We start from the raw sequence: 25204 nt of genomic DNA, 5'->3' as shown, positions 1-25204 counted from the left end.
AGAAAAGAATGTATATTGCTTTTATTGAATTGTGCTTGACATTGTGATTAATGTCAACGAGATTATTATGAGAAATGAAAGGTTCAAATGAGAACCCGAAAGTGAAAAGAAAAGCTTATGGCATTTATTAAGTGTATGCTTGATATTATGACTAATGTTGTGCTTGATGCATTTAAGTAATGGGTAACATGATATTTTATAGTTCACGACATCAAGTGTTATAACTTTTACTCTATCTCGGAACTAGTGCTCTTTCCTACTGGGCCGTGTGCTCATCCCATATCTTTCAAGAAACTAAGATGGATCCACCTTGTGCCCCATTGTTTGGATTGCCGACTTGCATTGAATATTCTCAGCGGGAAGTTGTGAATGTAGAAACTGGTGTCGAAAAGTAAGTGGAACAATGCTCATGGGCCTATTGTGCAACTTATGTAGGAAAGGAGTATTGGCAATTTAGTAATATAAAGATCGAGCGGAATAGCATAGTCGGGGAGACCTTCCTAAATTTTGATTATGTATTTTTAAGGGAATGTAATGAATATTGTAAGATATACTTGATGCATATATAAAATTTAAGTAGGTTTATAAATATCTTGAAAGTTGCCGCGTCTGTTAAATTAGATTGGCTACTAACGTTTCCATAAATAGAGAATAAAGATTGGTAGAAAATAATAAATAAATTAGTTCGGAGGTAGAATAATAGGGTAAAGGTCTTGGGGTCATTACATAAAAGCTCAACAAATAAAGCTCTAATCAAACGACTAAACTATCCATATCGTCATTTGTTTGGATAGCAATCTAGCAAGAAACAGATAAGCAAAAACACAACAAAATCACCCCGAAATATCCACAAAAAGGCCACAAGACAATCAAGCTTCCATAGGCTAAACTGACCATATAACCGTAGGAACCTTCCTTTCGCCTTCATGATCGAATACCTAGACCAAGCCAATTTCACTTTACGTCGAACTAGCGATTCAATAGGTGACCAAACTCTAGACTTCGTCTATCCAAGTCCAAATAACAATCATTTGAACTAGCAAATTTGACATGCAAGCACCGAACATCAAGAATCGCTTCCCAAGACCCATGGCCAAACCTTCCCTATACACAGTGTAACTTAAATTCACGGCTTTCCAACGAATTCTTTGATAATCAGCCTTAAAGATTCAAGTTACCGCGACCCACAGGAACCACTATGAGCAACAAATCAAAAATGCATCAACGTTTACTCATCCACGCAAAGTTAGCTTCAATTCGGTACACTACAACCAAAATTCATCAATAGGCGTTAAACCGAAAAACTAATGGGAAGACTAGTTGAGTGAATGGAAATCTACTTGCCTTAGGATCACGTATGAAGAAACAGGGATCAATTTGTTGCCGAGTGAGCTCAAACCGTCTTTTTCTTCTTGGCGGGTTGTGTACCGAGAGGGACCAACGAGAAAGGAGATGAGCAACGTCAAGAGCTGTCGCCGGAGCTTGAAGACTCAAGGATCTGCCGTTGACGAGTCATGATGTCGCTAGCCAAAGATGAGGGACCGGGCGAGAGAGATACCCGAGCGAGAGAGAAAAGAGAGTGAGAGCGAAGAGAGGTTCTTTGAGTGGTTTTGAGGAAAATGGGGAGAGAGAATGAGAGTGGGGCCCAAAGTTGGTGGGGCTAGTCTAAGTCGATGGCTTTGAACTCAAATCTCAAATCAATTTCGCGTTGAACCGGTTTACTCAAACTAGCACAAATGATCAATCCATTACAAATTGTCTGTCTAACCTCGTCGTACCCGACTATATCATGAAACCAATCTAATCCACCCCACAAAATAATTATACCCCAAATCACCATCTCTAATAATCCGCGTCCGTCATTGACTATTCCGCTCGTTAAATTACTTTGGCGGAATTCAGGTCGTCACAATGCATGTTGATCGAATTAATGCCTAATTCTGTGTCTTCCGAGTATGTTCCTCTAACTCTTAATCAAATGAACGGCGGAAATAATTTAGGCCAAGTGATCCCACCATTAATGAGGATTTTACAAAGGCGTCAAAATCATAGGCACCCTAAATCTAGGGGACAAGAAGGTCAAATCTATCGACTTATCTACCTTGAACCAAGGGGGTAGGAAAGATGTCATGGTCAAGTGGTTGAACTCATATTACAACAATAGATGTCAACACTGGAATAGTTAGGCCAATATATAGGAAGCCACATCTTAATTGGGTTGACCTTATATCTTACCCAAGAAAATTCAAAATTCCCAACATTGCTATTTTTACTGACGAGGATGACCAGCTGACCATCGAACATATTGGTCGATATATAGCCCAACACGGAGAGGCACGAACAAATGAATTCTTCAAACTTATGTTATTCCCTTTGTCTCTTTCAAAATATGGTTTTACTTGGTGTACAAATTTCCCTACTAATTCAATCCAAACTTGGGTTGAGATGGAAAGACAATTCCATTCTCAATTTTATAGAAAGATACCTGAAGTATCAATTCGTGATTTTACCGGAATCTATCAATCGATATTGAGTTGGTTGATCATTTTGTGGGTAGATTCAAGAGGGCTAGTGTCGCACCTCGATCTCGTGACGAATCGCCACAATCGTTGAAGTTTTTAAAATAAAAAATTTTATTGGTGGTTGGGTTTTTTTTTTTTTTGAAGGGGGAGGGGGGGGGGGGGGGGGGTTTTTTTTCCCCTACTTATCGAGTTGACGCCCTTTCGGTACCTAAGTTGATTGAATTTTTCTAATCTCGAATTTCATGCATATCGAATCCTAAATCTAGGAGTTTATGCATGGGAGTGACTATCCTAAGCAATCACAATCAATCAAAATCAAATCAAAAATTAAAAAAATAAATTTTTTTAAAATTTTTAATATATCCCTTTTTGCCTGGAGAAAAGGTATTCAAAGCATAGGGAAGATCGGAATGATTTGGAAGTAATTCGCTCTTGAGGGGCAAAATCGTAATTTTGAGAAAATTTGGGGACAATTTGCCAAAAGGGCAAAATCGTCATTTCGGAAGAATCCGGAGTGAGAAATGTTGAAAATAGGATTGGCCACCTAAACCACCCATTTCCTAATTTTCTTTTTTTTAATTTTTAATTGACTTTTTTTTTTTATTTTTTTAAATTTTTTGGAGACAAATTACCCATAAAGGGTAAAAATGTCATTTTGAAAGATCGGAAAAGAAATTTCAAAAATAGGATTGGCCATTGATCGTGGCCATTCCTCAATTTTGAGAATTTCCAATTTTTAGAATTTTCTACAATTTTTCCTAATTTTTGGGATTTTCTATGATTTTTCGATTTTTTTTTTTTTTTTGGCTCGGTTCCTCCACCACCAGAGTACTCATCGGTCGCCCACCCCCCCCCCCCCCAAAAAGGGGGCCTTTTGGGCTTTTGGGCCCGAATGTTTTAAAAATCCCGCCTAAATGAAACGACGCCCAAGATTTCCGCACGTGGCGCAAGGACAGCAGTCGGATCGCGTGACCGGAATCGACGGTTCGGATTGAAGTGGAGTTAAATCGCAGCCATTCACCTTGATTACTACGATTAACGGCTCAGATAAAGGGGAGTGAATGAACCGTGACTGTCCGATCTAGCTATTTTTATTTTCTGAAAATGATTTTTATTTATTATTTGCATTTTCGAAAAACTTGATCCAACGATCGGAATGGTGACGCGTGGCCAAACCCGGCCACGATCCAAAATATTTTTATTTTTCGAAAAATGGAATATATTTAAAAAATGAATTTTATTTTTCGAAAATCTAAGATTCCAACACGTGGCGTCCCTATGAGCCGTCGGATCATTTTTATTTTGTTGTATCTGACCGACCGGCGTAGGCTGCCTCGTGGCGCCACCTGACGCTGACTGGGTCAACTTTCGTTGACCGGTCAACAAGCCAGCCTGAGAAGACGATCGGCGCCGGCGAACCTCGCCGGCGCCTCGCCGGAACTTGGTTCCGATGCCCAAACTCGTCCGAAATCCCCCCTTTTTTTTTCCCTTTGTTTCCTACTCCAACCTTCTCCAACATATCCCGAATTTAACGCAAATGATAAGCCCGAAGTAGCCTGGGCCGGTGTTGAACTTCCGGCCAAAAATGCATATTCCGGCAAGAGAATATACATAGAGTACCGATTATTCAAACCGAGATTTGAACATACAATCCACGTCAATTAATTTTGGGGAAATTCCCCTGTTCTTCCTAAGAAGTTTAGGATCATTCATTAACGCTTTCCAACTCGAACCTCCGGCGAAGTAAGCGTACAGGTTCGGACGAACATTTTTTGTCCAAATCAATGCATCGAAAAAGAAGAACGAAGTTCAGGAAGTGTCTTCAGATGGAAATGGAAGCGTGTAAAGTGCGACTAAACAAGATTGCAGGTCTGTGGTTCGGGTCTATATGCTTTGATTCACAGAGGCATTCTATCGAACAAGTGCTATGGGAGTATCAAGGCTGAACCTACTCCGATCATAGAAGGAATCATTCGAAACTAAACCTGTATTCGCACTTCTCTAACTCGGATTATCCGAAGTAACTCATCGCTCCAATTCCACAGAGACGAAATCGACTAAAACGTATATTCGCAATGCTCGCCGGAAAGTTAACAAAAGAGATCGAGCTCACCTTTTACGTTGAAGACGATCTGCGGCGTGACGGCCACGAGCTCCGATCTGAGATGCGATGGCGTCGTTTGGCGTCGTCCAAATCGACGGAGACTGGAACTTCGAAATCCCGAGTTTCCAGAATCTCAGTCTCTCCTCCCTCCGTTTTTTCTCTCCTGCACCGAAATTTTCCCTCCTCTGGATCCTTCTCGAAGTTTCTGTTCGTTGGCGATCACCCCTCGAAAAATGGCCTTGCTCTCTCTAATTTGCGCCGGTGAACACTTGGAGAAGACAATGAACAGTACCGGGTCTCCGGGTCAGGCCCGCCCGACACGGCAGACCCGGTTCGTGCAATAAATGGCCAAATTGAGCTAGCAATTAGCATTTTTTCATAAAATTGATGCCAAAAATCGCTTTCCCATCATGGATTACCTCTAAAGATGTGATTTTCGTGAAAAATTCCTTTGAAAATGAGTGAAAACCCCAAATTTTGAGTAAGATCCGAAATTGATTTTTACAAAATTGGAGTCCTTAATGAAGGAATTATCCTCAATTGAGCCTACCATTAGATTCAAGAAGTCAAAAACTATAGGATAGGCATCTCGAATCATTTTGTGGGTAGATTCAAGAGGGCTAGGAATAGATGCCTTCCTTCATTCCTAGAGAAAGAATTCACAAATTTGGCTTTCATTTGATTGAAATTAAATCTTAGAGAAGAATTCTAAGGCCAAAATATTGTCAACTATTCCAATCGGTAAGGAAAGTGTCTAAGTCTAAGCAATTACTTATGGACGGTGACATAGGACCACATGAAGACTTCAAACAAAACATGACTTATGATGAATCTAACCAAGGTAAAATGGAAAATCAAATTTGCCGACGACAATGGGGCATATGGCGACTCTTGATTATTTAATTTACAAGAATCGAATGATTGATGATCATTCAATTCTTTTAAAGGGGGCATTTTTTTGCACCGAAAAATGACCGACATTTTGTTATTTTCGACATGTGATACATTTAGTTGATGAGAGTAGAATTTGGCCATTTATGAATAGAACTCGACAATGTGATGAATCAACTACTTGAAGGAATCGACAAAAAGTGGTGACGCCGGGAGAGAGTGTAGAGAAGTAGGAGTAATATAAGTGAGAACTAAAAAGGATAGAACGCTCGCCGCCCGTAGCAATCCACCTAAGGGATAAGAGCAAATAAGAACAACTTCTTGTTCTAAGCCAAAGGCAATAATTTATCAAATAATCAAGTCTACCCATTTCATTCATCTTAGTATGCTTATATAGACGAGCATGGAACAACCCTCCACGCATGGGTGACTCTTCATGAGAAAGAGACTAAGCAATTAAATACATAGAAACTATAGAAGTAATAAAGTTCTAGGAAACTAAGAAATGCATTTAAATACCTAGAGACTCAATTTTGACTCTTTGAGTAAGTAAATATCATTTATTAGACCTTGAAAAACATGAAAGATAATGGTAGTTAGTTGAAGGTCTTCAATGAATGTGAAACCAACTACCGATGGACAATCATGAATTCGATAACAAGGAGATCATCGGCCACGAGGAGTTCAGCCGGTAACTAGGAAGTCGGTAACTCATTTGCATTGGCAACATCTTCAAGGAATGCTCTAGCATCAAGTGGAGTCGACAATCTTGGACGCAACATTAAAAAAGGTACTTGTCGACATACTGGAATTAAGCAATAGTCAAGATAGTGGAGTCGAGGAAGCCGTTAAGGTAGTGGAGTGGAAGAAATCGTCAACAACTGTTTGTCACCTCTGTTGGTAACTTTCCATTGTAACCTTTGTTTGTAACTTCTATTTGTAGCCCCTATTTATTTAATCTTTGTTTGTAAAATCCGTGTGTAACCTCTATTTGCAACCTCCAATTGTAACTTTTATTTGTAACCTCCCTTTATAACCCCTATCGATAACCGCCAATTGTAGGCTTTAAATAGCCACATTATCCTCTTCGAAGGCTCCCCACACAAATCAATCAAACTTACTATCTTTATCTTTACTTTCCTATACTACACTTTTATTTCCTTAGCTGTAACTTTTAGATTTGTGTGTCGATTGAATTTCGGCATATATCTCTATCTTGGGTGCTACATCGCTAATTAAATTCTGGCATATTATCATTACATGGTCAAATTTTGTCGTTGATTAAATTCCAACAGGGTCTGTCTTTGTCCGGTTCGTTTGCAACAATTGTACTTTCCAATCTTTGTCATCGATTAAATTCCGGCACGATTTATGTTTGTACAATACTATCGAAATTCAAGTTGTTAATTCTCCTATTTGCTTGGATTATTTTTTTCTGGAGTCACCATAGGACTGGTTCTTCTTTTGTTAAAAATCGAAAAATGACTTTTGGTTAAAGATATTTGGTCGCAAGAGAAATTCAGGCAAAATAACATATATGTTTTGTGTCTCAAGATTATGCCATGAATCAATTTTTTCTTTTGTTCAGCTAATTTTAAAGTGAAAAACATCTTTTGAATGATGGGGAGTTAAAAAATTAGCCTAGGAATAATGAACGAATGGAAGCAATGCAATAAATAGCTGAATATAATGGTGGAGGAGAAAATAGAGCTAATACTGCCATCTAAGCAAAATGGCTAAAAAGACTCGCAAACCTCTAGAATTGGTTCGTTTACCATATCTTTAAAAACACACACGAATATATATTATCCATACAAATACAGAAAATTACCAAAAAATTCTACATTTATTGCAATTGTGTTAATTAATTTCTAAACTTTTTAATTGTGTTAATTGGGCCATAAACCTTTTCACATTTTGCAAATTGATTTCATTTGATCAATTTTGGTTAAATATCGTTGGCATGGATGCTGGTAGTCCTCCGCGGCACCGCCAACGCCGACGTGAAATTTTTTTGAAATTTTTATTTTTTTATTTTATTATTAAGGATGACAATAGGCCGCCGCCACCGGCTAAGGCCTAGCGACCTCAGCCTACCATGACAAGGATCATGACCCTCGCCTAGTGGTGAGCAAGGACCGCTAGCCCTTGCACTCGCTCTAGCCGACAAGCACTCGCAGCCCTTGCTAGCCAAGTGCATGGGGGCTGCAAGCGTGAGAGTAGAGAGCCCTCATAGGTCATTAGGCGAGGACCGTAGGCCCTCACTCATAGTCGGGCGAGGGCCGCGATTCTCACCACGGCTGGCCTCAACTCTTGCCCCACAGTCGGCAAGGGCTCACGCCCATCGTCTAGTAGTTGGCGGAGGTCTCCGAGCTTCGGCCAATGGTAAGTGGCCTCCTTGTCGGCACTTATAATAAAAAAAGAAAATAAAAAATTTAGAAAAGAATTAAAGATATTAAAATTTTCCATGTTAACGTCGATCATGCCATGTAGATTGTTGGTGAACGATCAACATTCATATTAACAATATTCCGCCTAAATTGGCCAAATGGAGTTAATTGACAAAATGTAAAATGGTTTAGGACTCAATTAACAAAATTAAAAAGTTTATGACTGAATTAACATAATTGCAATATGTTTAGAACTTTTTTATATTTTTCCATGGAAATGTATATCGTGTGGTCATCATATTACCAATGTAGAATATTCATTCACCAGTCAAGAGAAATGCAAAACAACCTTTTAAACTTTTTGGGGTAGATGAAAAAAATCGCCTAATAGTTAAAACAACGTATGTGGATGAAATTTATAATTTTTCATATTTCTCTGAATTTTTTTTTTTTTTTGCCTGCAAGGAAAGTCCTTTTGGCTAGGTGAGGGCTGCCCTAGCCAGATATGGCAAGGGACGTGGCCCTTGTCAACCAATTGATTTTTTTAAAAAAAAAAAGAAAAGGAAAAATATTGAAAAATTATTAAATTGCATATGTCAGCGATTTTCAGCAAAAATTGACAAGATGAGCTGAGTTAGCATAAATGTGAAATGTTTAGGACTAAATTATTCCAGTTGAAATATTTATGGCTGAATTAGTACAATGCAATAGGTACGTGGCTTTTTTGGTAGTTTGGCAGCCCTGCCAAAGACGTACCTTCACGACCTAACTTCTCTCTGCTGATAAAATTCACAAGAATCATTGTCGACAAGAAAAAACTTGTAATTAGCAGCTTCCGAAAGAGGTTTGAAATCTTTTTTTAAGTTTGAAATCTTTTTATTTCCTAAACAAACACGGATCTTCTTTTCACCTATTTATTTATAACATTCATCCAAAATATAAAGCCCTAATCACTCTCTCTATGGCTCAAGTACATGGAGACACCAAACGCTCCATTATAATGACGAAGACATGGTACTACAGTTTCATCCCCACAAAAGCCGAAGAAGAGGCCGCGAAGGCGCAAGACAAGCCCTACCAAGTGACCAGGACCCTCGTCGAGATCCACGACGTCGGCCCGGGGCAGCTCCTCGCCGACCCCAACTACCCGTGGCTGATAAGGAAGGCCGTCGAAAGCAGCGAGATCACGACGGGGAAGCTTGTGCTCTCACACGAGGACATGTTTGATCACGTGTTCCGCTACTGGACGCTCGAGATGTGCAACCACGTGGTGGAGGGGGGCCGGTGCCTGGTGACGCTGTTCGACTTCACCGACGAGAAGAAGCCTCGTGGTTACCAGAGCGAGCACACCTTCCTGGAGAGGGGACTGGATGAGACCTACCTCCTGGGATGGCTCGACATCGTCCAGAAGCGGGAATTCAATGCCGGCGACGAGGTTGGGCTGTTCTGGGATGTTCGAACTGGAGTTTTCCACTTTAAGTTGATGCGAAGAGGAGATTGAATTTTGCAAAAGATGGTAACTTTAGGGCTACGTTCTTTTCCCCCTTTTTTCCCTTGCTGTCGTGCTTACATTCTTTAAGTTTCTTTGTGACATTAGGAAGCACAAGATCCTTTTGCTCTTTTGCAAAATATGACATTAGCATGTTTTTTTTTTCTTTTTAATTTACCTTGTCCCTGTGTTGTTACAAGAATTCCGAATGTACTCTCCTGTCTGTATGGTGACTGAAATTACGGATGAGTATTGGGTCCTATTCGACTCATTATCCGGTCTGAACTAGTCTGGACCAACCGGCTCATGAGCGGATTTTAGAACCTTTTAAAGCCTCTTCTACAAGCATAACTTAGCACCCGTCGGGCCGTCGATTCCTGCACGGTTTGCGAATTGGATCGGCCCTCGCTTCTTATTCTATTGGCTGGGGTTCTCAGTTTCAATTTTTTGGAATTGGCTCTCGACATCCGTGGGATGAAAACCAATGAAGTAGTCAGAAGTTCAAGTGAATCAACTGAACTTTTAGGTCAGATAAGATAAAATGAAGTTCAAATTGTTACTCAAATAGTTGTTATATGGAAAAGGTAAAAACTTTACGTAGAAGAAATCTAAAAGTGATATCTCCCTCGAGAGTAGTGATAGATTTACCCTAAATTATCAAACTTCAGACTTCGCACTTATCCAATAGTAATAGATATACCCTAAATTTTCGAACTTCAATATATTTAACTATTTTATAAGTGCGAAGTTATCATAATTTTGAAAGTTTCCCAACTTTTCATAAATTTCGAATTGCACGAGAAATAAAGTGTTTTTTGGTAACAACAAATAAAGTTTAGCGAGACAACATAGAGTCCAAGAGGCCCAAGTGCCCAAGTCAAGATTATGGGTAGTTGGGTTTGTGGTGGATGGGCCACCCGTGTATGCTAACCCAGCCCATTACCCATTGTGGATAAACTGCCAAAGGAAGTTATTCTTTTGAACGTGATAAAGTTCAGGTCGTTGATAAATCCTCATTCTTCGTTGGTTTTATGACGTTGAGAGAACAGAGAGAAAAGTACAGTGAAAAAACTGACGTTGTTTTTTTGCCCATCTCCGGAATGTAAAACCGGTGGACGAACTCCCACGAGGCTACATCAGAAACTCTTAATCTGTAGACCAAGAAAGTACGTTCATAACCGTACTGTACACTTTCGATCAGTAATTAAAGGCTTTTTGAGCATGTTAATTCCACAATTCGTATGTGTAATTATAGGAATTCATTTTCCTACAGTAGTAAAGCAAGTCAAGTGATGCATAATGCTCTTTGGTCCACTAGAGAGCCCACACTTAAATTAATATCCTAATATATGGTACTCATCGGTTTTCGGTTATGAGGTAACCTCACCGGAAGGAGGAAGTCGAAACTTCTATAAGGGCCTCCAGTGGCTGTCCAGTACCTTGGTAGACAATCTGGATGTGTTTCTTATTATAACGGGTCAGTGCCCGCACAATTTACACCCCTAATTCCCTCCAAATTTTTTTTTCCCCTGGAGGGGGTCGTAAGTCTTTTTGGTTTTTGCCCTCCCTCCGAGGAGAGAAAAAAAATAAATATTTGGAGGGAATTAGGGGTGTGAAGCGTGTGGGCACTAGCATATTAAAATAAACAAGCATTTAAGTTGCCCGCCAGGTTACTGGATAGGTACTGGAGGCCCTTATAGAAGCTTCGGCTTCCTCCTTGTGGTGAGGTTACCTCATAACCAAACACCAATGATCTAGAGGGGGCAATCACACGTGAAACTCAATATTCTTCATTCCTTCTTCTTATACGAAACATCTCCGGGAAATTATCCAGTTAGTCTTAACCTTATTGCACAGTTACCAATTTAGTCTTAAACATTTGCGTGAAAATTAATGTAATCTTTCTAGTCAATTTTCATCGGAAATTACTTATGTGGCAGTGTACCACGTGGATGGTCGGCAATGACTAGATTGTCATGTCAATGATTTCCGGCGAAAATTGTACGGGATGGCCATATGAAAATTTCACTCAAAGGTTGAAGAATAAATTGCAAACATTTAAAAGTTAAAAACTGAATTGGTATCCGTATAATAGTTTTAGCATCGATAAGGTAATTTTCCCGACTTATCTCCCACATACATATACTACAAACTCACTCTACCAAGCCTCTCTAGTTTGTGATGCATCTAAAATTCCTCTCTTGTCTAATTATTACTATGTGCACTGGAAATTATATCTCGAACTGAACTGTTCATTAGTTATATAGTTTATATTTTCGTATGAAATGGTTCGCGAAACTGTAACCCAGTTTTTCAAATAACGATCCAATGATAGTGACTTTAATATCTGAAACTTAGATAAGTTTCAGTAACATTTTTCCTAGTTCTTACTTATTTGGAGCTTCGCTTCTTCGCGGTCAAGATGAAAACACCTTGTCGACGGTCAAAGTCCTCGATTTATTAGGAAACTGAAGATTGAGAAGTAAAAAGAAAAGATTGCAAGATGCATCCGATCATATACTTTGTTTTAATAGCGTGGTTTCGAATTTGGCTATTATCTTACTAATTTGTTATCATATTTATCCACCGCTCTATCCAAGATGATATGGAAGATCAGTTAGCAACCCTTGTAAAAAAAATTTATCCATATAAATGGCAAGTTAAAAATTAGTGGATAGATTTTAAATTCTATATGAATTGATAACTTTTGTTGTCTGTTCTAGATCAATGCGGAGCCCCTTTTTGTCCGTGAAAAACCAAAATCAAACTTATTTTTGGTGAAAGATTTTTTACTTTTCAGGTGAAACAATATGTTAACTAAGTGCAAAAATTTAACAGAATTGAGGTGCACGGCCTCAAGCCCGAGTACGTCGCCACAGATTTGAGGCCGCGGTGCGTCCAATTTGAGAATGACGGATGAGGCCAGAGATGAAGGTGTGATGAACGGCGGTGCACGGTGGTAATGATGGATGACAGGTTGACCATGGTGGCGAGAGCCGGGGTGGTGGACAACGGTGGCTGCAGCAATGATCAAGAAGGAAGGACCTAAGTAGCACCGACACACAATAGCGACACGATACAACACGACACACCAACTCAAAAAATAGAGAATTCCGACACGTTGTATTTTAACTATAAATATATATATATATATATATATATATATATACACACGATAAATTATCATTTTTATGATTATTTCAATCAATTTAATTTAAATTGACAAATAAATATATAATGAGAAAAGAGCCTAGAATGAATTTATTCTAAAAACATTAATCCATTATTTGTTAATGTCATTCATTATTTTGAAGTGTTGATCACGTGTGGGATGCCTCACACCTGTTGATCACGTGTCGATGGTGTGACGGAGAATGTCCGTGCTTCCTAGGAAAGGACAATGAAGAAAGTAGGAAACAGAAAAAAAATTTCTAGTTTGTGCTTAATAAAAACATTGAGATGCAAGCACTTTAACTTTTTTTTAAAAATTTTAATCCTAAACCACTTACAACTTTCACAATATACAAATAATGACGTGTAGACCCATGAACTTATTTCGTGATTATTTCGGAATATGAATAACCATTTTGAAATCCTGGCAGAAAAGTAAAATAGTACCTTTGTTTTTCCCCCTAAAACGTAATCGAAACAAAGAACATTTGCTCTAATCCAAATTCCCTCTAGCTATTTTGGTACTCCATGCAATAATTTTGTCTCCATTTCTTCTTCTTTTCATTTTTCCCGTCCTCAACTTTTTTTTATCAAACACGGCTAATCATTCTATGGAATCAAGGGCAAGTGATCGCCTTTCTAATTAGAGCATATCGAGAGAGATCTTGCTTGCCTCTCACTTTCTACCTGTAAAGGGGATTGGCCGAGAACAGAAGCGGTCGTGATTAAAAGCAATTCTTCGGTACATTAACGAGTCCCATCACGTTGGCTAGAGATCCGCTCCAAGTCAAAATGCACTCCGAGGGACTCGTCCTCGATCGATCTCGTACGCACACCAACTGCGGAAAACAGTCTTCACCGACTGTCTATGATGGTTTATCGAGGTTGGACCTAATGACAGCCTTTCTTGTTCGCTATGGCATAATGACGGGATTGACCAGTGCACATAACAAAGGAAAAAAAAAGAGGAGAAATGGCTTTCTTCCTGCCCACTGTTCAGTTCTTGTGTGAGTTGTCGGTTGAGAGAGAGAGTGAGAGAAGGGGGGACTGGGCGAAGGTGACGATGGGGGGTGGTCGAAGGAGTTGGCCATCCCTACGGTGGAGTGACGACCGCAGCCCGGGAAGCGAAGCTAGGAAGTAAATCTTGACTAAAGTTACCTGTGTCAATTTGATGTTGTTTATGTCAATTTAATATATGTGTGTGCGCACTGCACACGGTTTGACGGTTACACGTCATTATATAACACTTCTGTAATTATGTATTGCGACTTGTCAAGACGAGCCGACACTTATCATAACTAGAAGTGACAAAATAAGTCTAGAACCCATATTTCAACCCATGTTTAATAATATGAGACATAAATGTGTTGCCTTAAGTTTTAAAAACAAGTTTGATTGGATTATAAATGAATTAGTTAACAAGTTAATGGATCTTAAATTGATTTTAGATGGATCATAAACGGGGTGGGTCAGTTATCTAATAAGTTTAAGTGAGTCTAAAACAAGTCATTTTTTCAATTCTTTTAACTTTATGAATTTTCACAATTTTTTTTTTTTTTTTATTTTGTTATTTTTTTCTTTCTTTTCATTTTTTTTTTTTTTTTGCTATGAAATCTAGCAAGGATTGTCGGCCGTCTATCACCACCGCCGGTCATCGCGTCGGTGGTGGCTGGTTCGTAGAATAAAACAAGGAAAGAAAGAAAATAAGAGAAAAATATATTTAAAAAAAAATCAGCTATTCCCTTGAGAAATTATGGAAATTGTCTGCATTGTTTTGGCAATATATTTTTTTAAAATTTATAAGAAACAGTTTTTTCTCAATTAGATATAATATTGAAGGGTCTTAGCAATATAATCGGGTTGGTCGGGTATGGGTTTGTACAACATGAAAATGAATCAATATTGATCAGATCATTTTCAACCCGATCCTACCCGATCCGGCCCGGCCCGGCCCGCCCGCTTGACGGCTCTACTTCAATGTTCCACCAAAGCTGAATCTAATTATCAACATGGTCATCTGAGATTGTCGGTAATGATGGCCAACAGCTTCATCATCATCATCTTCATTTTCAGTTTCCTCTCATCATTTGCCCCACCATCTTGCAACAACTCAAAACTGATCAATGAAATGCATTGACTTTGCAAGTTTAGAATTTCCTTCCGTTGAATGGACCCCAATACAAACTGTTTTCTCCATGCCTGAAAAGCTACGTCATCCCATCTCTTTCCATGCAAAAAGAAAAGAACATATTGCCATAGGAAAAGAAAGAAATCAACCAGTCTGCTCAAGAAGTAAAAGTTGGAAACCCAGGAAGAGTCCTCAATGGGATGGTGGTTGGATCTACGTTCCAAATGGTCACGGGCGGACTCCCTTTTCAGGAGCTACTTAAGCTTGTCAACAGGGACGAAGAATTCGATGAGAATGCGGCCGTCTCGCTAGTCCTCCTACATCAGGAGCCAATGAGAAAGACTACGGTCTCCTTTGTTTCGGCTCAACTTAGGTGATAGACCAATGACCGATGGCATTCCGGTTGCCTCTTTCGGTTAGCAGGGTCAGTGACCGGAAGCTTCATTGATGAACCTGGTCGCGACCTCCTTGTCACGTCTGGCCATTTCTGCGGGGAGAAGAGTGCTGCTTGCTGTGATCTGCTCCACGTTGTACCTTGAGATGTCAAAGTTGGTCACTGCATTTGCTCCTCGGAACTTTATGGCCGCGATGTCATAGGCCTCTGCTGCTTCTTCTTGAGTGCCTAACCAGAAACCAATTAAGAAGCTTTCATCTGATAGCCTTTCAACAAATAGAGGATCTTGATATGTTAGTGTGACTCACTGAAAGTTCCAAGATAGAGGTCCTTGTTCCCGGCAACTCGGCCAATCCGAGCTTGCCAACGGCCATGCTGATGATGTCTATATTTAATAACACAAGAGAATCGATCAGAAGATGCTCTTATCAAAATTTGCTGAAACTTATAAACACGGTGAATGTACTTCAAATCATAGTATTTGGCCACAAGAAGAATAATGGGACCTTGTGACTCCTCTATACATGGAAGCCCCTCTCGAAAATCCACTACTCTTTCTGCAAAACAAAAATGCAAATAAGAATCAAAATTTAACGCAAACATTAAAGATATGACAGCAGGTTGGTTCCTTGTTCAAATGACAAGGCATGCCACAGAGGAAAGAAGACCAAATTGTTGGATACCTCCTAAGGTGAGCAACATGTTCCTGTCTGCTCATGTTCTTCATTTCCTCCAGTTCTTGTTGATAGTCATCCAACTAAAAAAGAAGGGCAAAAACATCACACAGTACACAATTTGAGAAAATTGCCAAGAGATATAAATGATAAGAGAGAATCAGCGAACAGATTATTACAGCGAAATTGAGATGGGTCGATGGCCCCCAGTACTTGAGCGCTGCGAGATCGTAAGCCCTCGCAGCCTTTTCTTCCCTATCATACCCTCCTGTCAATACAATCGAGTTAGGAGAATCATAAAGATCCACTTCAATATGAGCATGTCTTTTTTCATTGTGGGATGAAACGAAAGAGAGAGTAAAATTTGGAAGTAGAAGCAAGAAGGAGGAGGCTTACCAAGGTACACTGGGTATCATTGTTTGGTGGTTAATAAGTGGCATACACATCAAAGCAAGATAAGCACAAGTCAGTGAAATGGGAAAAGAAGAAGACAGTGAAATGAACAAAAAACAAAAAATGTTGACACACTCTCCACTGACCTTGTCTTCCTTTCCTACTCTGCCCTTCTTTCTTGCAGCTACTATCCCATAAATGAGCTTCATATCTACCTGTCCATCTATGTCTGAGAAGCCAAAACATACCCAGAAAAGAGAGTTGAGAAATATCGAGACAGAGCTAGGGAAACAGTTTGGCATGAATATTTCAGGAATCTGAGAGTGTGGAGGCGACAGATCATCATATTAAAGCAAAGAGGAATGCTAGTGAGTAGGGACACTAACACAAAGACTGATTTAACTGTCTTATCGAAACAAGAGGCTTAAACGTTAAGCACCTAACAAGAATGTGCCAAACACCGATTTGGTTAACCTGTATTGGTATTCCCAGAGTTATTTGAAAGAAAGAAAATTAAATGAAATTGAGTTCAGAAAAGATTGCAGACGATCATGTTTTTGAATTGTAAACTAGCAAAGGGTGAGAGACAAGAAAAGAAAAGTAAAATCAAGTGACCTTGTAACCCCTCTGTACTGAGAGGTTCTCTGCCCAAACGTATCCAGAGATTTCCTATGAACAATCTTCTTCTGATTAAAATTGTCAACCGCTCTTTTCTTTGTCTCCAGGGCAATGCACTCTGCTATTGTGTCGGCTATCTGCCGCGAGCTTGTGATGGAGCCCGGCTGTGATTGAGGGCTCATCGACAAGCTCAACGAGTGCGAATCACCAGATGCCACTGTGGTGACAGGAAAAGATCCCGACCCGACATGACCCATCATGCTTCCATTCATCATCTTGATCTCCAATGCATTGTTCGAAGGAATTTGATGAAGCAGGTCACGACTTGCGAATGCTTCAGAGCAGAGATGGCAGTACTGTTGGCATGGGGTTTGGGATTGGTGTTGCCTTCTCCAATAGATGTGGTTGAGGTGATTTTCGTGGTTGTGCTCATGATCTTGTGGGTCTTCCGGGTGGTACAACTTTTCTGAGTCATGGCTTACAGTTGCACCACTGAAGAAGTCCTCCAGTTGTGGAGTAGCACAAGCTTCACATAAAAAATCCAAGAAGCAATCAGAAAACAGATATTTCCTAAAGAACAAGAAGCAAAAGGACAAGAGCAAGAGAAAATGGACAGTGCAGCCCATATTTGTTCAAAATGCATTTGTACTTCCCCAGATAAATCCTATTCTTTGTCCACACAAACCCATGTTTATGCCTGAACTTGCATTGGAGGCATTAATACAAACAGAGGAAAAGGAGTGCAGTGGCAAGCAGCATATTGGGGCTCACCTTGAGCCTGTGACTTGTGGAGAGCTTCCAATAGGCAAAGAGAACCATCAGACTTGAGTGGCATTACAGACAATGCAGAGCATGAGCAAAAGCTTTCACCTGCAACTCCATTCAACAGGCCATAGTCAAGGTTTGGAGTCGAGAGTCCAAATGCAGAGTCAGTAGGTGCTTGATTCTGCAGTTGGCGGTGGCACGATGAGAGGGAGACCTCCATGTTCAAGTGAGGAGAGAGCGAGAAGCCCAACCAGTGACTGCTCTTTCCGTCATCACTGTTCATGGGCTTCATCTCTTCGTGAGTCTCTTGTTCTTCGATGCTAGTTTTTCGGAGTTGATTTGTGAGATTCTGGGCAAGTTCTCTCTCGATGCAAGGAGAGCTCAATCATTGGGACACTAATAAACTAATCATTCCAACATATATTGATCTCTCTCTCCCTCGCTTCACTTCCATGCTTCACGAACTGATGGGGGTTCTTTTTGGTTGCTTGTTTTCTAGCTGAAGCAGTGACGGAGACAAGTCCCAGACTCATGCTTCTGAATTCTCTCTCTCTCTCTCTCTCTCTCTCTCTCTCTCTCGTGAAAAGCATTTGTGTGGAGAAAAACAGAAAGGGGATTGCTTTATAGTAAACAAAGGGAATGAGCTCCAGCAAGAAATGCTGGGCATAATTCCAGCACGCCATGGGGATCTGTGTATGAGAATGAGACATTTTCTTTTGCTTTTGGAAAAACTGTGCATATACGCTCCTCTCTCTTTCTCTCTCAAACTGAATACCGAGTGTCCCATGCAACTGTGTTGAGAATTGCTAAAGATACAAAAATCTTTATACTGATGTTCTTTATTTAGTGATCGCAACGACATTCGGAGCAAATTGCTTTGTGCTTAGTTTCATCATTAAAATTTGTATGTGTCATGTGAATCTCAAGTGAGTCTCATCAAATTTAACGATTTAAATTGAGTTCAATATATATACTCATGAAATATCGGATTCAAATTAATAATGTCTAATGTGATTTTGCCCGTCCCCATGTTAGGCAAGCTTCATTAGCCATTCTCGATGCCTAAAAAAGTATTTTTGAAGGTAGTAGAAGGACTAGACTATCACATTTTCGCGCTATGCACCTTAGCAAAACCCAGATGGCCATGTAAGTGTGCTTATCCGGATGCTCTCTCTGCCTTCCAAATATGAGGAATAAGATTAGTCGATGATACTATTTATCCTAAAAGTGCCAGTGCCGTGGCTGCCGTCTGGTTCAATCGCCAGTGACCAAGTTGCCGCTGTTGCTAGGGGTGTGCTCTAGGTCCGGTCCAACCCAGCTGAAACCGAACCAAACCAGCCAGTTCAAGGAAGAACACGTCTGGTTCTCAGCTCCGAAGCGTTGGTACTGACCTTTTAACAAATTTGATTCCTGGAACCTGCCTAGTTGAACCAATCTAGAACCGGTTTTGAAGTTATTAAAAAAAGAAAAATTGTGAGAGTTTTCCTAGGATGAGCTACAAATTATACTGTATGAGAGCTTTCACTTGATTTTCATAATTGGGATTGGTTCCGGGCCGGTTTAGTTATTCGTCTCGATTTTTCAGAACCGGTTGTTACAAGCTAAGAAGCACCGACACGCTTCGCAGGTGTGCAAGTGGATGCCAATGTCAAACACTAAGTAGCACCGACATCGACACGTGAAACAACACGCCGATACATCATTCTCAAAAAATAGAGAATTCTAACAACCTAAGAAGCACCGACACGCTTCTCGGGTGTGCAAGTGGATGCCAATGTCAAACACTAAGTAGCACCGACATCGACACGTGAAACAACACGCCGATACATCATTCTCAAAAATAGAGAATTCTAACAACCTAAGAAGCACCGACACGCTTCTCGGGTGTGCAAGTGGATGCCAATGTCAAACACTAAGTAGCACCGACATCGACACGTGAAACAACACGCCGATACATCATTCTCAAAAAATAGAGAATTCTAACAGGTTGAGACGCGTTGTATATTAAACGTAAATTTTTATAGTTTTTTTTTTTCTGGCTGAGTATATTAATTTTTGAGTATCTAGATATATGACTTAAGTATATATATTTTTAATAAATTTACATTTTGATCCCTAATTTATATAAAATACTTAAAATTGACCCATGCGTAAATGAAATGGCGTGTGTTGGGATGCTAGACTCGCATGTTGAGAGAGCCGTGTTGGGAGAGCTGACCACGAGCAGTCACATGTCAGACACGTAGCCCCTCAAAGAGTGGTGCTTCCTAGTCAAACACCGACATGGGATTGGGCTTTGAGAAATAAACATTGATGACTTATCCTTGGCATCTTAAAGAGATATTTACCTATTATCCTCACTAAGCAATCAATGTGGGACTCCTTCCTTCAACTTGTAAGCCTCCAAGTCTTATCCTTAATTTCTTAAAGAGACTTCATGTTTATCTCTCTCCCTCACCACCGATGTGGGACTCATGAAAGGATGCTTTAGTTCGCATCCTTCTCAAGTCATTTTCCTTCTTGTCTCTCTACCTCACTTCCGATGTGGGACTAATTCTAGGCTTTTTTATTATTTATTTTTTTGTGAATTTGAGTCAAATAAATTTGTTTGAAATAATCATAAAAATGATGATTTATTATACATATATATAAATGAATGTTTAATATATAATATGTCGGAATTCTCTATTTTTTGAAAATAACGTGTCGGCGCGTCATGTTGTATTGCGTGTCGGTGTCGGTGCTACTTAGTTCACAAGTAATGATGTTTAAGAAGTCGGTAAAAATGCTATATAACATTATAGCCCATATTTTAATAAAAAAGAATGTGTGTACATATGTACGAAATTCGTGCTAATTTAGATGCTTACCATGAGTTCAACAATGTAGAAATATCTATAATAACATGACAATCTTCATAAACTAACAAAGAATATGATCATTCTCATGATTGAAAAGTTATACAAATATCTGTTATGACCAAAAATTTTGGTCGTATTTCACAAGTAAATAATATTGAGAAATTAATAAAAAAAAATTACGCTACATAATAACCCATATTTAAAAAATAAATGATACGAATATGTACTAAACTCTTGCTAATTTGGATTACGGGTGAACAACTTGGTCGGTTCAACCCAGGATCTGAACTGAATCCGCCGTACTCGGCTTGTTCCTAGTTCTATGCCTTGAGCCCATCGGTTCTTCTCGAGAATCAGGTCGGGTAGAACGGGTTTTGATCCGACTCGAAACCGAACCCTATATTTTATAATCTCCTTATATACTATCGATGTAGAACTTGATTTTTCAGAGATATGTTTGGTACTTTACTCACCCTTGGGAGCAGTTTCGGATCAGCGGAATTGTTTAGATGATTGATCATTCGATTTCTGAGATGATTTGATTTCTCCGGCTTGAATTCTTGTTGTTCAACTTCTTCAACCTTCGCCAATTACATGATTTGTTTGATGTGAACAGCAGAAGGAGTTGTTACATATTTGACAGACAAGCTACAAGCCATGATGTCGTTTTCAACAAGTACATGATTTGTTTGATGTGTAGATTGCGCTATCGCCAATCAAATGATTTTCCTAATTTGATGTTTTTCGACTTTGGTTTCATCACTTCAAAAGAGTGAAGACACAAAACATAAACAAACAGCGAAAAACTCTTGAGAAAATCGAAAAGGTAAATATTTTATACGAATATATTATCCGCAACAGAATAGTACAAACAAGCTATATAACACAGCATTGTTGTGGGAAATTTTTGCATTACAAGGACAAAATAACGTTGCATGATTCACACACAAAACTGAAAAAAAAAAAAAAAAAAGAGGTAGGCTGATTCTTGGGTCGACCTTAGAAGTTGCTCCTAGTTAAAAAGAAACTAAGAACCGACTTCGACAAGGTAGGTTCTAGATTTTGAGTCTGAAACCTACATACTCTAGAACCGATCATCATAATTTTTTATGCTCCCCAAGAGTTGAAAAAATATAGAAATATCTATAACAACATGATAGTCTGTAATTGACAAAACAAACGATGTTAAGAGGATTAATAAGGGAATTAAGTGTCATTACAAAAAAAAAAATAGTGCATGCTTTACAAATAAATGTATGTCGGAAAATAAAAAGACAGAAGTAGGACGAAATCGATAGAAAACAGTTATCAATTATATAAAAAGTTGACTATCTTTTTAATCTTTCTAGGAAATCAAATCCCTTTATTCCTCGTAAGAAACTAAATTACAAGTCTGAAGAAGTAGAATGGAGCGTAGTGATGGGAAGCTAATTCCAGAAATGCACCGAACCATAACATGTAAATAGCCTCAGCCAAATTCTCTCCTCTCACACTTGAGTTTTTTAGAGCTTCCGATTCAGGCCGAACCGGTTTGAGAAGAAGAGGTCTCTCACCCAAAGCGGAGACCAAGAGAGCACGGCAAAGAGCCCGGTCATGTGACCAAACACGATCTGCCGTGGTGGTCTGGGGCTCAAGACCTTGCTCACCACGTGCCTCGCAAACACCGCCGCGTCCGTCGATTTCGCGCTCTGCGAAGCCGCACCGCGCTCCGCGATGGCCCCTGCGAACGGCTCATATAGGCCCCACTTGTGAGCCGCCAGCTGCTCCGTGGTCGCGCTCCCGAAGTTCGACCTTATTGCCCCCGGGACCACCTTGACCACGTTGATGCCAAAGGGATGGAGCTCCAGCCGCAGAGCGTCCGTCATGGCGAGCGCCGCCGCCTTGCTCGAACAGTAGGACCCGCCCCAAGGGGTCGTCACGGTGCCCACTACACTCCCGACATTTACGATGCTGCCACTCCGCCGGGCCGCCATGTGGGGCACCACTTTTTGAACCAATCTTAGCTGGCCTAGGGTGTTGATTTCCCAAGCCTTCCGGACCTCCTCCAAGGGGAGCTCCGCCAGGGGCCCCACACTCCCGATCCCAGCATTATTGATAAGGACGTCGATCCGGCCGAACTTGGATATGATGGCCTCAATCGCCGAAGCCACGCTCTCGTCGGACGTGACGTCGAGCGCGAGGGCTTCCACATCGGCATGGCTCGACGTGAGTTCCGACATGTCTTTCATTCGCTGAGGGATGTCGGAGGCAAAGACGTGGCAGTTCCGCTCGGCCAGCGCCTTGCAGTACTCATGGCCGATGCCGCCCTTGGCGCAACCCGTGACGAGAGCCACCACCCGATCCCCCATTACTCTCCTCTTGGCGTTTGATGGATAAGATCACTTAGTTTTATAACTCTTCTGAGTTTTCTACGATTAGGAATTTCGGAGAGGTTGGGCGACTTGAACTATGCGAGTCGGTGCATATTCGCCACATATGCTTCGGCGAACACTGGTGAGCCGGCGACCTATCTTTCCTTTCGACCATGAGAAAACACCAAGGACAGCATCTTTTTGCTATCTAGAACCAAGCATATGAAGTCAAAATGTTTCGCCAAAATTTTGTACAACGTAGCCTGTCGTAGTCATTGAGGATGATGTTCTCTAAGTTCCAGCAACTAAGGTTTAAGATTGTAATAATCGATCACCTTTGGTGGCCCCCATGCATATTAAATGCTAAATTAAAAAATGCGCTTAGAAAAAATAAGTAATTATTACATCACACGAGGTTGTTCATGTGGCGGCTAAATTATCATAAAAGTCCTAAACCTATTATAATTATATCAATGCAGTCCTATTTTTTTTTTTTATACCTATTTAGTCCTATATTCTTTAGATTTGTGTCAATTCAGTTTATCGGCCCAATTTTGACCAAAAATTATTGAGGAAGATGCCGATTGTCATATGTAACACCACCGGCTCTCGCCAGAATATATTCTAAAAATATTTTAATAATTTCTTATTTTTTTTATATTTTTCCCTTTTTTTCATTGTGGCCGAGGGAGGCTTGATCTCACCGTCGCTAAGCTAGCGAGGGTCGACCCCTGGCTAGAGGCCATGGAGTGGCCATCAAGCTCAATGATAGACATTACCCGGTAAGGTAGAAGATCACAGATGAGGCGGTGGTTGCGGTTGTGAGGTGAGGTCGGCCATGGCCGGCAAGGCTCAACCCTCGCCCGGCCCGTGGTTGCCTAGGTCCACCTCGCCCAGCAACAGCGAGGTCACTAGCTACCTTACCAGCCACAATAAAAAAAAGAGAGAAAAAAATGATAAAAATTATAACAAATAAGAAAGAACAATAAAAAAAATATAAAATTTGTCCATATCAACAATGGCAATGCGGCATAAGTCCGCCGGCATCTAGGTCAACAATTTTCGGCAAATGAATTGGCACAAATGCAAAATATTTAGGACTAAATTGGGAAAAAAAAGGGTTTATGACTAAATTGATATAATTGCAATAGGTTTATGACTTTTTTGGTAAGTTTTCATCATGTGGCCTAACTGGCTCATGTGATGGAAGAAATACATTCATTGGTCGACATGTAGAGGAGTCATCTATGATCTAATCCCCTCATATCCAAAAGTTCCACATAAATAATTTGTATAAGACAAAATGTTATATTTTCCTATTATTCACATTAGTTTTTATATAAATGATTAATGTTGTGGCTAGCAATATTACTTAGAGAGGGTGAACAGGTGATTTTAAAGAATTTAATAAACTAATGCGGAATTTAAACTATCAAGTTCATAACCAAGTTAGAGTTTGAACAAAAACAGTTATATAATCAGATTCACGTGTGTGCAACGAATTATTAAATGCAATAAATAAAAGTTGGGAGATAGAAGAGTTTGCACACGGTATTTTATAACTCAACAAAGACAAGTGTATTATTGAAACCCTCTTTAGACTTTCGAATTTCAGATTCTAGGTTCTCTCTTGCTCTTCAACTTCTTGGTCTGTTTATACTCCTCCATTTCTAATCTACCCGTTGTATAGTCTTCGGTGGATCAATCTCCAATTAACCCATTGAAAAGAATTGCCAAAAAAAAAAAAAATTAAAATAAGACTAGAATCTCATGTTGATTCAATTGCCCATATAACTAAATCTAGATTTTTGTAAGTAGAGTTCTTCATTTAGAAAGTAAATATTACCTTTGTCAATCAATTAGGATGTTTTGCGGTAATATTTACTTCGCAAGACAATCTTCATGATTGATACCTTCCAAAATTGAAATCCAAGCCACATCACTAACCGATAGACAAAGGCCCCGTTTGGTTCAACATTTAGCCAAGGGACTTTGAGAAAATGCAAATACCTTTAGGCTAAAGGCATTTTCAAAATGCAAGTAGTGTTTGGTAAAGTGTATTTTAAAAATACATTTGGAAAGCAAACATAAATGTTATTTGGTGAAAAATGAACTTTGTAAAGTATTTTTACTTTTTGAAAAAAAAAAAAAGGTGGTGGCCGGTGGCGGGGGGCGGGAAAGCGGCGATGGCTGGTGGTGGCGAAGATGGGCGGTGGTGGCAACCGCCCACGGATAGTGGCGAGTGGTGGCGGCGGCGGCGGCGGCGGGCGAGCGGGCAGTGGTGGACGGCGGCGGGGGCGGCGGGCGGCACGGCGGCCGGGTGGGGCGGATAGGTGGTGGCAAGCGAATGTGACAAAGTTAAAATAAAAAAAAAAATTAGTTGCATTTCACAAAAGTATTTTAACCCAAAGTACTAGTACTTTGGGTTAAAGGACTTTGGAGAGCACTTGAGA

The 25204-nt window shown here is 40.0% G+C and overlaps 2 protein-coding genes across 2 annotated transcripts; both read right to left on the bottom strand.

Annotated features, from left to right (window-relative positions):
- Positions 1-14700: 14700 nt before the first annotated feature.
- LOC115747060 (AP2-like ethylene-responsive transcription factor CRL5) lies at positions 14701-18151 on the bottom strand. Its single transcript, XM_048272464.1, is given in 11 exon segments — positions 14701-15008; positions 15044-15152; positions 15154-15317; positions 15398-15474; positions 15596-15646; positions 15773-15846; positions 15943-16031; positions 16160-16168; positions 16303-16385; positions 16772-17300; positions 17546-18151. Coding segments are annotated over 10 exon segments (1455 nt in total). The 5' UTR covers positions 17832-18151; the 3' UTR covers positions 14701-15008; positions 15044-15059.
- A 3598-nt stretch (positions 18152-21749) lies between these two features.
- LOC115747061 (short-chain dehydrogenase ptmH-like) lies at positions 21750-22880 on the bottom strand. Its single transcript, XM_030683091.2, has one exon. The coding sequence runs from the start codon at positions 22746-22748 to the stop codon at positions 21903-21905; it is 846 nt and encodes a 281-aa protein (XP_030538951.1). The 5' UTR covers positions 22749-22880; the 3' UTR covers positions 21750-21902.
- Between the last annotated feature and the right edge of the window lie 2324 nt (positions 22881-25204).

The sequence above is a fragment of the Rhodamnia argentea genome, chromosome 1 (assembly GCF_020921035.1).
Source record: "Rhodamnia argentea isolate NSW1041297 chromosome 1, ASM2092103v1, whole genome shotgun sequence".
NCBI lineage: Eukaryota > Viridiplantae > Streptophyta > Magnoliopsida > Myrtales > Myrtaceae > Rhodamnia > Rhodamnia argentea.
The sequence above is the reverse complement of the archived record's forward strand: the minus strand, read 5'-3'. Positions and strand labels throughout refer to the sequence as shown.